The following is a 13970-nucleotide window of genomic DNA, read 5'->3' on the forward strand; positions in this document are numbered from 1 at the left end:
GCTTTAGGTGGTCCAAAAGTTAGCATAGCACTTGGTCCCTGGCAGAAACATGCAAAAATTTCCTCTGGGGGAAAAGTACCTACCTTTAGACCTTAAATTAGTTTCTCCCATTTTTTCCAATAAAAGAAATAGCATATAATCAAAGATAACAAGGCACACAAGAAAACAAACCACAATGAGCGAGTGTCAGCAAGAAAAGCAGACAACAGAACAGCCTATCCCATCTTATATAAATAAAAACCAAATTGTTTCAATGACCTATACATGTCATCCATATGATCTGCAATGCCTGCACACATCCCTTACCTCTTTGCCCTTTTCACCTCTAACTGAAATGGCCTCTTTGTTGTTCCCTTGACATACCTTATCTCAGAGCCCTTATCTAGTTATTTTCTTCCAGTTATGAACATAACCTCCTCCTTCATCTCTTCCATATCTTTGTCCAAATATCTTTGTTTTATAGAGGCTGGATCCCTTCACTGAAAACAAAATCTTTCTCCAAAGGTCAAGCTTCTTTTCCAGCTTCATTTTTCCCATAGTATTTGACACAACCCACACACAATATATAGTCTCTTGTTTGTTTTATTTTCTGTCCCTGCCCATCAGGATACAACCTCTTTGAGGGCGGAAAACTTTGCCTGTTCTGTTGGCTCCTGTTTCTACAGAACCTGTAATAGTACTTGATACACAGATGCCCAATGTATACTTGTAGATTGAATAAATGCTGGTTCATGTGCAAAGTGTTAAGGCTAGGACCTGGCTCAAAATAATCATCTTATGTACATTACCTATTATTGCTACCATTAAGAATGAAGAAAAGCATGTTGAACTGACAGGCAAGAATTCTAATTCTGGATTACTTTTGAGCAAGGTGGCCTCTAGCAGTGAACCAATCTTTCACTGATATATTTTATGAAAAGTCTTTTACTTGTGGGAAGGACTTGTGGCCACTTCCTTTTTATGCAAGGGCACAAAAAAAGCATTTGGTTTTCTACTATTCCCTATGATACAGGAAAAGAAGTGAACTCTTGGTGTTCAATTTCTATGTCAGTGGCTTTTAGGACAAAGACAGTGGCAGTTGGGACCAATGACAGAGATCAGGGTAACTGCGAATCTCTGCTCCACCCTGCACTTCACCACCAGGGAGCCTTTCCCAAACAAGTCCCTTGACCCATGACACTCACAGCGTTTCCATTTTCAAACCAGCTGATGGTGGGGACAGGGATGCCTGTTGCAGTACAGCGCAGGGTCACAAAGGAGCCAAAGGTGACATTGTGGGATTCAGGAGCGCGCAGGATTCTGGCAAAAACTGTTAGAAAAACAGAAGAGTGACTTTCTTATAGAGAAAGGTCAAGGTAGAGTGGTCTTTAAAAATGCAAATCAGACTATGTTTCCCTTTGTGCAATCCTTCAGTGTGTTCTTCTGCCACAAGGACAACACCAGAAGCCATGCTCTGGCGTCCAAGCCTAAATGACATGGCCCTGAATTGCTTGCCCTTGTTATTCCTCAGGCAAGGTCTTCCTGATCATTCAAGCCTCTACTGCAGTGACATTTCCTTGGATGGACCCTCCTTCATCACCCAACACATCATGTATCCCTTCCCCCAGTCCTTCTTTCATCAGCCCATTTTATTGTCTTTACAGATCTTATCCCTATCTGATATATTTTTTTAACCTCTCTGGATTGTCTGAAACTACAAGACCTTGCCAATCTTGCTCAGTACTACATTCAGTATCCTGAAAAGTCCCTGACCAAAGAGAACAGAGAATAGTGTTTTACTGAATTAAAGAAACAATTAATTAATATTTTATATCCTCAGCTGTTTCAAAGTGTGAGGAAGGACAAAATCAGTCACACTTCTCAGAGAATGAGATGATATATTTGGGCAAAGCAAGAAAAAGGGTACTTTTCCCAAAAAGTGGGCAGGAGAATGAGTAATTTATATTTCTTTCTGAGGCCTAATCTCCTTATTTAGTAAGAGAAAGTTCTTTGGAGGTGAGAAAGTTTACTTCTAACCAAAGAGGAGGGTTGAGGTTCCGACTATACAGTGAATTAGAAGATACTTAGACTCACAGAATTATTAAACTTGGAAGAGGCTTCACAGACAGACTAGGTTCCCACTTATTTTTTTGCTGTGGAAACCAAATCCCAGTCAAAGTACTTTGCTTTTCCCCAATGTAATAAAACGAACGGGTGAGAGACCTGACCTCGTGTCCTCTGACTTCAAATCTAGTTTTCTTTTAAACTACTAGTAAATCTTTTAGATTGCCTATTAACTATATAAATATAATATTTTTTCCTCCTGCCTGTTTTCCTTTTTTAAAAAATACTTTTATTGGTGCTGTAGTATCATATCATAATGTAGTTCATAGATACAAAACTCTGATTAATATTATAATTAGAAGCTTAGACCTCCTAGTTAATTGAAATTTGTGGCGTTTGTATTCTTGTATTGTGTGTGTGTGTATGTGTGTGTGTGTGTGTGTGTGTGTGTGTTACTGGAGATGGAACCCAGGGCATTCTGAGCTACATCCCCAGCCCTATTTTTATTCTTTATTTTATTTTTTTATTTTTTTAAATTTTTTGGTGGTACTGGGGTTCCTGGAAACCCTTCTACCTCCGGGCTATACTCCCAGACCTATTTTATATTTTTATTTGGAAACAGGGTCTCTTAAGCCAGAGAGGCGCTTCAAACCTGCGCGATCCTCCTGTCTCCGCCTCCCAAGTACTGGAATTACAAATGTGGGCCACCACCCCCAGCTGTGAAGTCTGGATTATAAAAGTATGGAGAGATAGTGTGTTAGAAGATTTGTGGGATAATAGAATAATAGAACAAATCCAGGGAGGTATTAGAACTTGATCTGATTGTTGAATTACCTCTTTTAAAAAATGTCATAATTCAAGAAGATAAAGAAGGATAAGATTTGCTTAACAACTACATCTCTTTTGCAAATTAAATTAATTTGGCTGCTGGGTGGGTGTGTGTGTTACTGGGGATTGAACCCAGGTGCATCCTCAGACCTTTTTTATGTTGAAACAGGGTCTCACTAGGTTACTGAGAGTCTTGTTAAGTTAGTGAGGTCATTCTTGAACCTGCTGTGATCCTCCTGTCTCAGCCTCCCAAGTACTGAGATTACAGATATATGCCTCTACTCCCAACTACATCTGATCTTTTGATATTGAAGATTCTAGGAGATGAAATCGAGAACATTTTAGATTTACAAGTATTAGACCCCGAAGCCAGGAGTACAAACAAAGGAAAGCCGCTGTCTTCAAAGGCAGTATGTGGTTTGAAAAAGAAAGCAGCCGAATATGGTATCAAATATTCAAAATGCAGGTGAATCTACCCCCTAGACCAAAACTGGAGCCTGATCTTAGTCCTTATCTATCTTCAAATAACAGAGAGTTTTGGAATGTGTTTATAGCACCACGGAGATGCATCTCAATCAATTCCAGAATACAGGAAATTTAACAAGACAAATTATTCCGTTTTCTCAATAAAAAAATTACAGTGTGGGTGGAGGAAAGGTCATCAATTATAGATTAAAACAACCTTGAAAGCCGTATCATCCACGTGTGACGCGTGGCTCTTTTTAGATTCCTATTATCCCAACTGAGTCCAATTCACAGGCTGGAGTTTTTAGACAACTAACCTGATTGGCATCCTCGTGAGGGTGCACCCGGGTCCCTTTCTTATTGTTTTCTGGTAACAATGACAGAGATCTAGACTGCACAAAAAGAGTCGAGTCCACAGGCATCACTGGCTATGATACATCTTGTAGGATTTGTTATTGCAGTGTTCGAGCGTGAGGACACTGAAATGAATATCCTAGGGGTCCTTTTGCCTCTGAGAATCTGAAAGAAGCAAGATCTTGGAGACATTTGGTCTGGGATTATAGGTGCTTGAAAAGTGATCTCATCACATTGACTATACCCTTGAACTTGAAAGAAAACCTTCTAGCTGAAGAGGGGCAGAACAAAGGGGAAAAAATGAAATCTAGACAACTTCTGCTTTCATTTATAAAGACGGGAGCTTTAATTTAGAGATCTTAAATTCTTGGAAATTTGGTAATCAGGCAAGGTTTATTTTGCTATAATTTATAGTTTTTTTTTTCTTTTGGCGGGTATTACATTATGTGGAATATCATTTGAGCTCATTGCAAAATCTCTGATGATCCATATTGCACAACACACTTAAGCATAATGTGAGAGAGTAAATAAATCAGAGCCAAATTATTTTACAGCTCAGTGTGATGTTGAAGATAATTTAATATATATCTATACCCCATATTATAACCCTCTTGGGGTCCTTGGGTGGGGGAGACGGGGGTACATAAGAGAGTTGTGTCGGCATCACACAGAGCACCATGAACATGAGTCTGTGCCGTGAACTGCTCCACACAGGGCTGACTGTGTGAGCACAGTGTGCCGAGAGAAGAAAAATGAGAGTGAAGATGGTCTCTCCTGTGCGCCCACTTTCTCTCCTAAAGATAAAACAGACACTCAGTTGACTTTTCCCAGAATGGGAAGATGTCTTCAATTCTTCATTTCCATTCTTTCCTATCTTCAAACGCAGTTCCAGCTATCTCCTGGGTGAATAGCAAGGATCCCATTGTCACAATGCGCCTCTGTCTTTATCTCCCTTACCCTAGCTCTTATCTCCTCATACTACCTACTCCAGGACTCCTGATTTATTTGTTTGTTGGCTGTTTCTTTACTTGGAATGTATACATCACAAGGGCAAGGTTTGCTTGTTCCTTCATAGGCTAACTGCTGTATCTCTGTTTCTAGCTCCAGAACTCTGCATAGTTCATGGTAGGTGCTCAGTAAATATTTGCAAAATAAACGAATGAGTGAGTGAGTGAGTTCTCTGGTGAGTCTGGGGAGGGGACCAGCGTAAGGTGTGTGCATCTCAGCCCCTCTCTGGGCCATAATTCTCCTAGCCCTCCTGGATATAAAGAGCACCAGGTTGGTGAGCAGCAGTATGCTCGCCTGGTCAGAGCTTCTACATCCTACAATCAGGAGCAAAACGGAGACGAGTGGGGAGAGGGTGAGAGGGATGAAGAGACAGAAGTTATATAGTTATATTAGTCTGGTTATTAAGAGGAGCAGAAGCTTTATTCTTCAATCCGGCTTTCTCTGCAATATAGCTGATTAATTTTTACCCATTTGTATTTGTTTCTAGTTCTAAATATAAAAGGTGAAGAGACAATGAAAGAAATACGATGCCATCTTGTATCTCATTAAGATGTATGACTACAAGCACCAATAAAAGAAAAAAACTTGAACACATTTAATAGCCATTGAGAACAGTAAGATCAGTTGCAATTAAAACTGACTGATGGGGCTGGGCGTGGGGGTGCACACCGATACTCCCGGCACTTGGGAATCTGATAAGAAGGGTTAGAGGTTTCAGGCCAGCCTCGTAATTGAGTGAGGCCCTCAGCAACTTAGTGAGATCTTGTTTCAAATTAAAAATAAGTTTGGAATAGAGGCATAGAGTTTTAATCCCAGTACTTGGGAGGCTGACCCAGGAGGATCACAGGTTTGAGGACAGCCTCAGCAAGTAGGGAGACTTTCATCAACCTCGTGAGATATTGTTTCTAAATAGGGCTGGGGTGTATCTCAGAGGTAGATCACTCCAGGGTTCAATCTCCAGTACCACACACACACACACACACACACACACACACACACACATACACACACACACACACACACATAAAATAAAATAAAATAAAATAAAATAGGGCTGGGGTGTATCTCAGAGGTAGATCACTCCAGGGTTCAATCTCCAGTACCATACAGACACAAAGAAAGATGAATAATGTCCATGGATAATAATACACCTATAATAATAAATTTAGATATAACCCAACAGTAAATCCCATTAGCAAATACATTATATACCTTCAATTTAAAACATAACGTGAAGTGTTTCTTATCATTAAAATGTGCATTGTAAGCCAGGCGTGGTGGTGCACGCTTGTAATCCCAGCGCTTGGGAGGCGGAGACAGGAGGATCGCGCAGTTTCAAAGCCAGTCGCGCTGGCTTAGGAGACCCTGTTTCCAAATAAAAATATAAAAAGTAAGTCTGGGAGTGTAGCCCGGAAGTAGAAGGGTTTCCAGGAACCCCAGTACCACCAAAAAAAAAAAAAAAAAAAAGGTCTCTCCAAAGATTCTGAGGTTGGCCTTGATCCTGTGACCCTCCTGTCTTAGCCTCCCAAGTACTGGGATTCCGGTGTGCACAACCGTGCCTGGCTTTGATATGATTTTGAAAGAAAAAATCTGTTCAGCTCTCCTTCCTGTCTTATCTGTCATTCTCTAGTTCACTGTGGGCTCTTTCCCAATCATTTTCCTGTGAACAGGCAACTTAATGTTCATCTGCAGAATGGAAAATAGAACAGGCAATATACTTCCCTTGGGTTTTTCTCTCATGGAACCTATTTATGAGTTTTGGGCTTTATTTCTCTTGGGCAGATTTGCAGAACTTACTGAAGGTGTAGAATCCTATACTCAAAATTGGACTTAAACAGCCAATAATTGCTAAGTTCTTTATAAAACAATATTATATCATATTATATCATATATCATATTATATCATATCATCTCTCTCTTTCTCTCTCTCTTTCCTCAATCCCTCTCCATTTTTCAAAGCACTTTGAGATATATAATCATTTTAAGATTCCGTGTGTGTGTGTGTGTGTGTGTGTGTGTGTGTGTGTGTGTGTGTTTACTGGGGATTGAACCCACGGGCTTTCTACCTCTGAGCTATAACCCCAGTCCTATTTTATTTTTATTTTGAAACAGGATCTCACTAAATTGTGGAGGGCCTCGCTAAGTAGCTGAGGTTGGCTGCAAACTTGGGCTCCTCCTATCTCAGCCTCCCAAGTCCAGGCATCACAATACCCAGTTAAGATTGCCATTTTAACCGGTAATATACATTAAAGAGATAAAGCCATCATTCCTTCTCAAATTATCCTGGTATGATAGAAAGTTTGGGGAAAAGAGGATACAAACAAAGTCCTGAAATGAAGGCGCAGTGTGGCTTGGGATGAAGGACTTTTCTTACTAAGGCAAAATAATACTTATTACATCATTAATTTCTCAGCTATTATTTCAAAGGACACAATGAGCTTACATGAATTTTATTTTCTCTCTTCTCTTTCTTATTTTCTAGCTTCCCTTAAAGAGGCTTTTACATGGTTCAAACCAGCACTGAGTGATAGTAATAAGTTAAAAAAAAATCAAAACAAAAACCTTATGTTGACACCCCCTCCCTCAAAAATTAAAAAAAAACATAAAAATTACTAAGAACTAGGTGATAATGGATTTTACCTGAATTTAGTTGTAAGCAGTCTTGTATTTAGAAAAAAAAATATTTCAAGTACTGGCTGGGCATCTTGGGTCTAAAAATTCAAAATCTGAAACTCTTTGAAATCTGAAATGTTTTGAGCACCAGCAGCACCAACATGATCGACAAAAAGTTTAAAATTCCATGCATTTTAGATTTTTAGATTAGGGATGTTCCGTTGATGTAATTCATGCAAATATTCTAAAATCTGGAAAACTCTGAATTCTGAAACACTTCTGGTCCTGAAGTATTTCGAATTAGGGACACCTGATCTGTGTTTTATTTGAGATTCTAAGATAAGGAGGTGCTATTTTAAATAATACCAGCCTGAGAGAATTCCTCGAGTCAAAGTGAAAGATGAACTTCTGAAGTTCATCCCCAAAATATCGAAGTCTAGGTTAGAAGAGCACAAACTGGGATTTAATCTTGATGAAAATGTTCTTTTTCTAGCAGGGTGTGGTGGCAGATGCCTGTAATCCCAGTACTTGGGAGGCTGAGACAGGAGGATGGCAGGTTCCAACACAGCCTCAGCAAGTAGTGAGACTCTCATCAACCTAATGAGACCCTCTTTCCAAATAAAAAGAAAATAGGGCTGGGGGCTGGGGGGATAGCTAAGAGTACCAAAAAGAAAAAAGAAAAGAAGAGAGAGAGAGAGAGAGAGAGAGGAGAGAGAGAGAGAGAGAAGAGAGAGAGAGAGAGAGAGAGAGAGAGAGAGAGAGAAACTTTTTGTTCTGCAAAACTCTTATTCTACAGTGGGGTTTGTCCCAAATAATTTTGACTTGCAGTTACTTTCTTCTAAACACATTTTTATAAAATATGCATTAAAGTGAAAAACTTGAATTTTATTGATTTGGAGCAATTGCATAACACTTCCTGTCTTCCTGTCTTTTGAAATAATAATACTAAAAACTTAAGGTGGCATCTTGGCTTTATAACATTTCTCCAAAATGTTAGTCTGCACCGCCAAAACAAATCTTTTAGTTAAAGGGTAACATTCTGTTCCAACTTGTGTGTGATTTACATTCTCATCTTGATTTATTTAATTTAATTTTATTTGTTTTTAGAGTTTCAAATACCCAATTTAACTATTTCTGTTGCAAGTCTTTTCTTAAGAAATGGAAAAGGTTATCAAGCAGATTATGTACAAAGCAGCCCATCTACTGCCCTCTGTTAAAGGCTGTGGCTATATATTCCGTGGGCTGTTTATTGTTTCTTAATAGAATAATGGCACGTAGAGCTATTGGTAAGGTCAACAAAACTAAGCAACTGAAAAAGAGCCATACATTAAAAAAGAAGCAGTGCAAAAAGAAAAAAAAAATACCTTTAGCATCCTGCTCAGGTTCGCTTTCTTCTGTTAATAGAAACATGACACATACAATAAACACAAACAGAACAACACATCATGAAAAGGGAAATCTTTGACAGAACATTGGTTGTGCCACACAATTAATTAGAGTCTGTTTGTTTCTTATTTGAATAAGAAACAAATGCAATCCAGGGGAAAGGCTGGGATTTTTGAAAGTAAACCATAACATTCCAATGACCACTTCTTGCTAGGCAGTATCATACAAATGATCACAACATACTCAACAGCACAGCTCACTCATGCATTTTCATTTTAATGCAGACAATCCCCCTTTCTTCCAAGGCAACAGAGCACCTCCTATTCTCCTACATTCTGTGCCCCTTGTAGCTTGACCTCTCCTCTTACCAAGCCCTGCTGTGGAGTCAGTGCCCTTGGATCCGGGATCTCAGCTATCATTTCTATGGCAATAAACTCTTGTTGTGGTAAACAGAGGATTAGGGGGTTTCTGCACAGCCGGAGCCTACCTCCAGCAGAGATCCGCGACTCTGATTTAATACCCAGAGGCTGCTCCAAGAGCAGACAGGAGCCAATCATGATCTTCTGGGAACCTACTAGCCTAGCAAAGGAAAATGTAAAAAATGTCTATGTTGGATATAAAGGACTGAGGATTTATAAACTTTACAAAATCCTAGAGGACAGAGACAAATGAAGCCACAGGAATGGCTCCAAAATGTTTCTCATAAGCATATGGGATGGAGACCCTACATAGAGCTCTATTTTTTCTTTCCTGAAGGTTTGTTGGTTCACATCAACTTTGAGTGAATGATAAGCCGACTGCAGTATTTGTTTATAAATTAAAAAATAGTGATGCAAAGCCGGGCGTGGTGGCGCACGCTTGTAATCCCCGTGCTTGGGAGGCTGAGACAGGAGGATCGCACAGGTTCGAAGCCAGCCTCGGCTACTTAGTGAGGCTCTCAGCAACTTAGTGAGACCCTGTTTCCAAATAAAGTATAAAAAATAGGTCTGGGAGTAGAGCCCGGAGATTGAAAACCCCTGGGTTCCACCCCCAGTAACACACACACACACACACATACACACACACACACACTATATATATATATATATATATATATATATATATATATATATATATATATGCTGATGCAATTTTAATGGCTTTCAATGACAGGAATCCACGTGCATAGATTGTCACAGGGCTTGGATACTTTACATACATCTTGCATCCCTTTGACCTCTCACCATGTATCTGTGATGAAACACAATTGATCTCACCAGCCCATTTTCCAGACCAATCAATCAGGGATTTGCTGCAGGGGCAGAGCCAGGACTTCAATCCCCATTTGAGACAGTCTTCTGCTTTAACCGAACATTATGAAAAGGGCATATTTAAGCTCAATGATCTTTTTAAATTTAAATGCTTTAGAATTTCTCATTTAGATTGTACTCTGTCTGAATTTTCTCTACTACCTCTGCCAACCTAGTTAGTGGCACATTCTTGTTTGTTTACTGGAACTAGGGATTGAACTCAGGAACATCCTACCTCCAAGATACACCCCCAACCCTTTTTATTTTTTATTTTGAAAAAGGGTCTTGCTAAGCTACTGAGGGTCTTGCTAAATTACTGAGGCCGGCCTCGAACCTGTGATTCTTCTCTCTCAGCCTCTCAAGTAGTGGGATTATAGGCATGTGATATCATGCCCATCCCTTGTTTTATTTTTTTAAGTATCCAACCCAAAGGCAAATTAAAATTTCTAAGCTAAGTACACTTATGGTTTAAAGGAGGTTTTGAAGTTGTCTGTGAAATGAATCTTTAAATAAATAAATAAAAAAAGCATACACAAAGCATAGGTATTGGGTAAGCACCATTTTTTTCCATACTTAAGACTGGTCCTGTGGACTCTTGGAAACTGCAGAGTCTCTAATAGCATCACAGACATTAATGAGAAGAAATAAATGAAGGCCCATGGTTGGGCCAGATTAAGCTTCAAAAATTTACTTTGAATGTTTTGGGCTGGTATGTCCTTTTAATTTCTTGGAAAAATGCACTTGTTTCCAAGACTGAAATTTTTTTCCCCCATTTTTATTTTCGACCAGTCAAGTAAGTATTTGTGAGTGACTAGCTGAGCAAAGTGACTTTATTCCACAGTGACCATGGCTCCTAAATTGCATATCATGCAGGTTGAAGTGCAACAGTCAATTCTGCAGATCTTATTCATTTGTCATTTTATTTATTTTATTTTATTTTTATTTTATTTTTATTTATTTATTTATTTTGCTAGTCTTGCGGTGGAACCCAGGTTCATTCAACCTCCAAGCTACACCTCCTGCCCCATTTTTATTCTTTATTTGAAACCAGGTCTCATTGAGTTGCAGAGGACCTCACTAAGTAGCTGAGGCTGTCCGACAACCGTGATCCTTCGGTCTCAGCCTCCGGAATGCTGGGATTACAAGCGTGCGCCACCACACCTGGCTTGTCATTTTCGTTTCTTTCTTTCTTTTTTTTTTTTTTTTTTGGTGGTACTGGGGGTGGAACCCGGAGGCTTTCTACCTCCGGGCTATACTCCCAGACCTTTTTTATGTATTTTTTTTATTTTGGAAACAGGGTCTCACTAAGTTGCTGGAAGCCTCACTGAATAGCTGAGGCTGGCTTAGAACCCGTGCGATCCTCCTGTCTCAGCCTCCCAAGCACAGGGATTACAAGCGTGCGCCACCACGCCCGACGTCATTTTCGTTTCTAATCCCGCTCTTTGTCAGATTTGTAGAGCAAAGGCAGAATGATTCAGAGTCTCTTTTAAGTGCTGCTGCATTGATCTTCTACTAGACTACACTTAACCTGGACTTTGAGCATAGGCCCGGTGGTCAACAATGCCAGTTTCTCTTTGATATTTCTCACTCTGTTTTCCCTGTAGTCACTGTTGCTTGTTTTGCTTGATTTTTCTTGGGGAAGGAGATTGGAGTCAGTGCAAGGTTTTGAAAGCATATACCTATTTCCTCCACTGTAGTTAAATAGAACCAACTCAAGAGACAAAAGAATGTTCAAAATGTGTTGTTTTCCCAAGAGGAAACTTTGAAGTTCTACCAGCAATTTCACTTTCATATATATCCTATCAAAATTTTTTCTATACATAAATACAAATATATATCCTTAGGCCGACATATTTACATATGCTTGTACATTAATGCACACATAGGTACACACATGCACACACAATTGAGGTTGCTTTGTGTTAGAGAAAATTATGGAAAAATCAGCTTGGTGGTCATTTCAAGATCAAACTGGAGTCCTAACTTTTCCATGTATCTGGCTTGCGTGGCATATTGTAATTCTCTTGAGTTTTGAATTTATTACTTTACTACTTAATTTTTAAATATGCTGCTTCTTGGTCTTTATTCCCATTTAATTCTTAAATTCTCATTTAACTTAAATACATTAGTCTTGTCTTTCAAATTTATTTTTAATCTCTTTAGTGGAATAGGATAAGAACCATGTTGGTTTCAAATATCAAGCTTGTGTTGTTGTTTATTTATTCCTTAAGTGCCACATAGTCTCTTGTAGAAAACAAATAAATATTTATTTTTTAAAATTTCTTTGTCATTTGAATTAGTAATGCATTTTCCTTCTGCTCTCTTGAGATTGTCCAGTAGGACAGTTAGAATAGAGAATCAATGATTGTTCTTATTGATATATAACCTATTCACTTAAACATTCAACTTAAGCAGTAATCCATCATTTTCTTGAATTTATAAGGCACTCAGTATAATTATAGCAACCTATTTTTATAAACTTCTAAAAAAAATCCTCTCTAAATCAAGCCATATCAAAACCATTTTCCTTACACTTACTACCCACAAGATCTGTTTCCACTTCTTTCCACTGGACAAGAATGAAGTAAAAAAAAAATCCAATAAATATTTTCATATTTTCAGACCTGATAATACACTTTCCTATTCTGATTCCTCACTTTCAAACTTACCAGCTTCTCTTATTCTGTGATTTTCACAATTAAACCAAACTGAAATGTGAAGCCCAACAAATTAAAAAAAAAAATAGCAAGTTTCTAAATGCTTTACTTCATGAATAGGAATTTGCCTATGTTTTTATTTGGAGCCATATAATATAGGAAGCTTATTGATGCTATTGAAAATATTTAATATCCAAATACTCACTTTTATTCATTTTGCTTTTAATTAAGGCATAGTGCCACAAATTGGACTTTGGATGTATGTGTGTGTGAGATTTGGTTCTAATGTCAAAGGGGCTCCATTAAAACTGGAGATTTTTAAAGAGGGCTCAGCCATTGTCCTGACAGACCACATTTTGCTCCTCTGGCCTGGTCTTTCTCTGAGTCATTTCTTCTCAACTTATCTCAGGTTTCAGAAATAAGCAAGCCTCAAATGCAGATCACCTCATGACAGGATCCAAATCACTCCCTCAAGAATGAATGATTTCCAGAGAGCCAGGAGGATCCCGTGGAACCAGACATGAGATAAGGACCAGCCAGAAGACAGTCTGACCAAGACTGCTGGTACGTATACTTTTGCTTTCGTCCTTCCCCTATGTAACCCTGAAGCTCCTGTTAGTACTTCAATGATGATGAGGATGCCTTCCCAGACTTTGTTGTATGGCCACACTAAATAAATTCATTCCCTACTTATTTCTGATTGGACCCTTGAAGTAGTGGGTGGCTGACTCTGGTCTGCTGGGACTCCCTGGGTCATGTCTCTGCCCTAGGACTCTGGTAACATCATGGAGAATTGCAAATATCCCATACTTGATTTTTGTTCATTTTTTCCTTAAGTTCTCTCAATTCAAACTGGCCTGTGTATGCGTATGTGAGAAATTTGGTTCTATAAGTTTTTCCTATTCAGGGCACTCTATTAGGTGTTGAAGGAGAAATTTGGCGGGGATATCTGTTGTAATGTAAGAGGAAGGAAAGCCATCAGGATTCCTTGACAGAAATAAAAGGAATACATTTAGTAAAAGCATACAGGTCCTATAGACCTGGTGGAGAGAAAGACAAAACCAGAGAAGGAAGCAGGCAGAACTGTAGAGAGGGTTGTGTTCTTTTGGCTGTGAAGGTGAGGGAGTCAGGAAGATAATGGGAATTTGGCTGCACAGAGCTGAGGTCTCAGAGGAGGCTGACATAGCACATTCCTGGCTCTCAGTTGGATGGCACTGGCGCCTCCTCTTTCTGGTAATGGAATTATCACAAGAAAAAATGCAAAGAAAGCAGTCCAAATAGGATCTGGCTAGCTCTGCCTTGGATGGATGTTAGAAAGGTATTTGAA

The 13970-nt window shown here is 39.0% G+C and overlaps 1 protein-coding gene across 6 annotated transcripts in view; it reads right to left on the bottom strand.

Moving 5' to 3' along the window:
* Positions 1–13970, bottom strand: part of MUSK (muscle associated receptor tyrosine kinase) — a gene marked incomplete at both ends in the record, with an annotated part of 113860 nt that overhangs the window by 55144 nt on the left and 44746 nt on the right. For 3 of the 6 annotated variants that reach the window (XM_080708801.1, XM_080708798.1, XM_080708797.1), the window contains 2 exons: positions 1185–1309; positions 8676–8705. In XM_080708801.1, coding sequence (XP_080564927.1) covers positions 1185–1309; positions 8676–8705 — 155 coding nt within the window. The remainder of the gene's footprint in view (positions 1–1184; positions 1310–8675; positions 8706–13970) is intronic. The other 3 variants (XM_080708802.1, XM_080708800.1, XM_080708799.1) reach the window with 1 other exon arrangement.

This window comes from Muscardinus avellanarius (assembly GCF_963383645.1).
Source record: "Muscardinus avellanarius genome assembly, chromosome: 13".
NCBI classification, from domain to species: Eukaryota; Metazoa; Chordata; class Mammalia; order Rodentia; family Gliridae; genus Muscardinus; species Muscardinus avellanarius.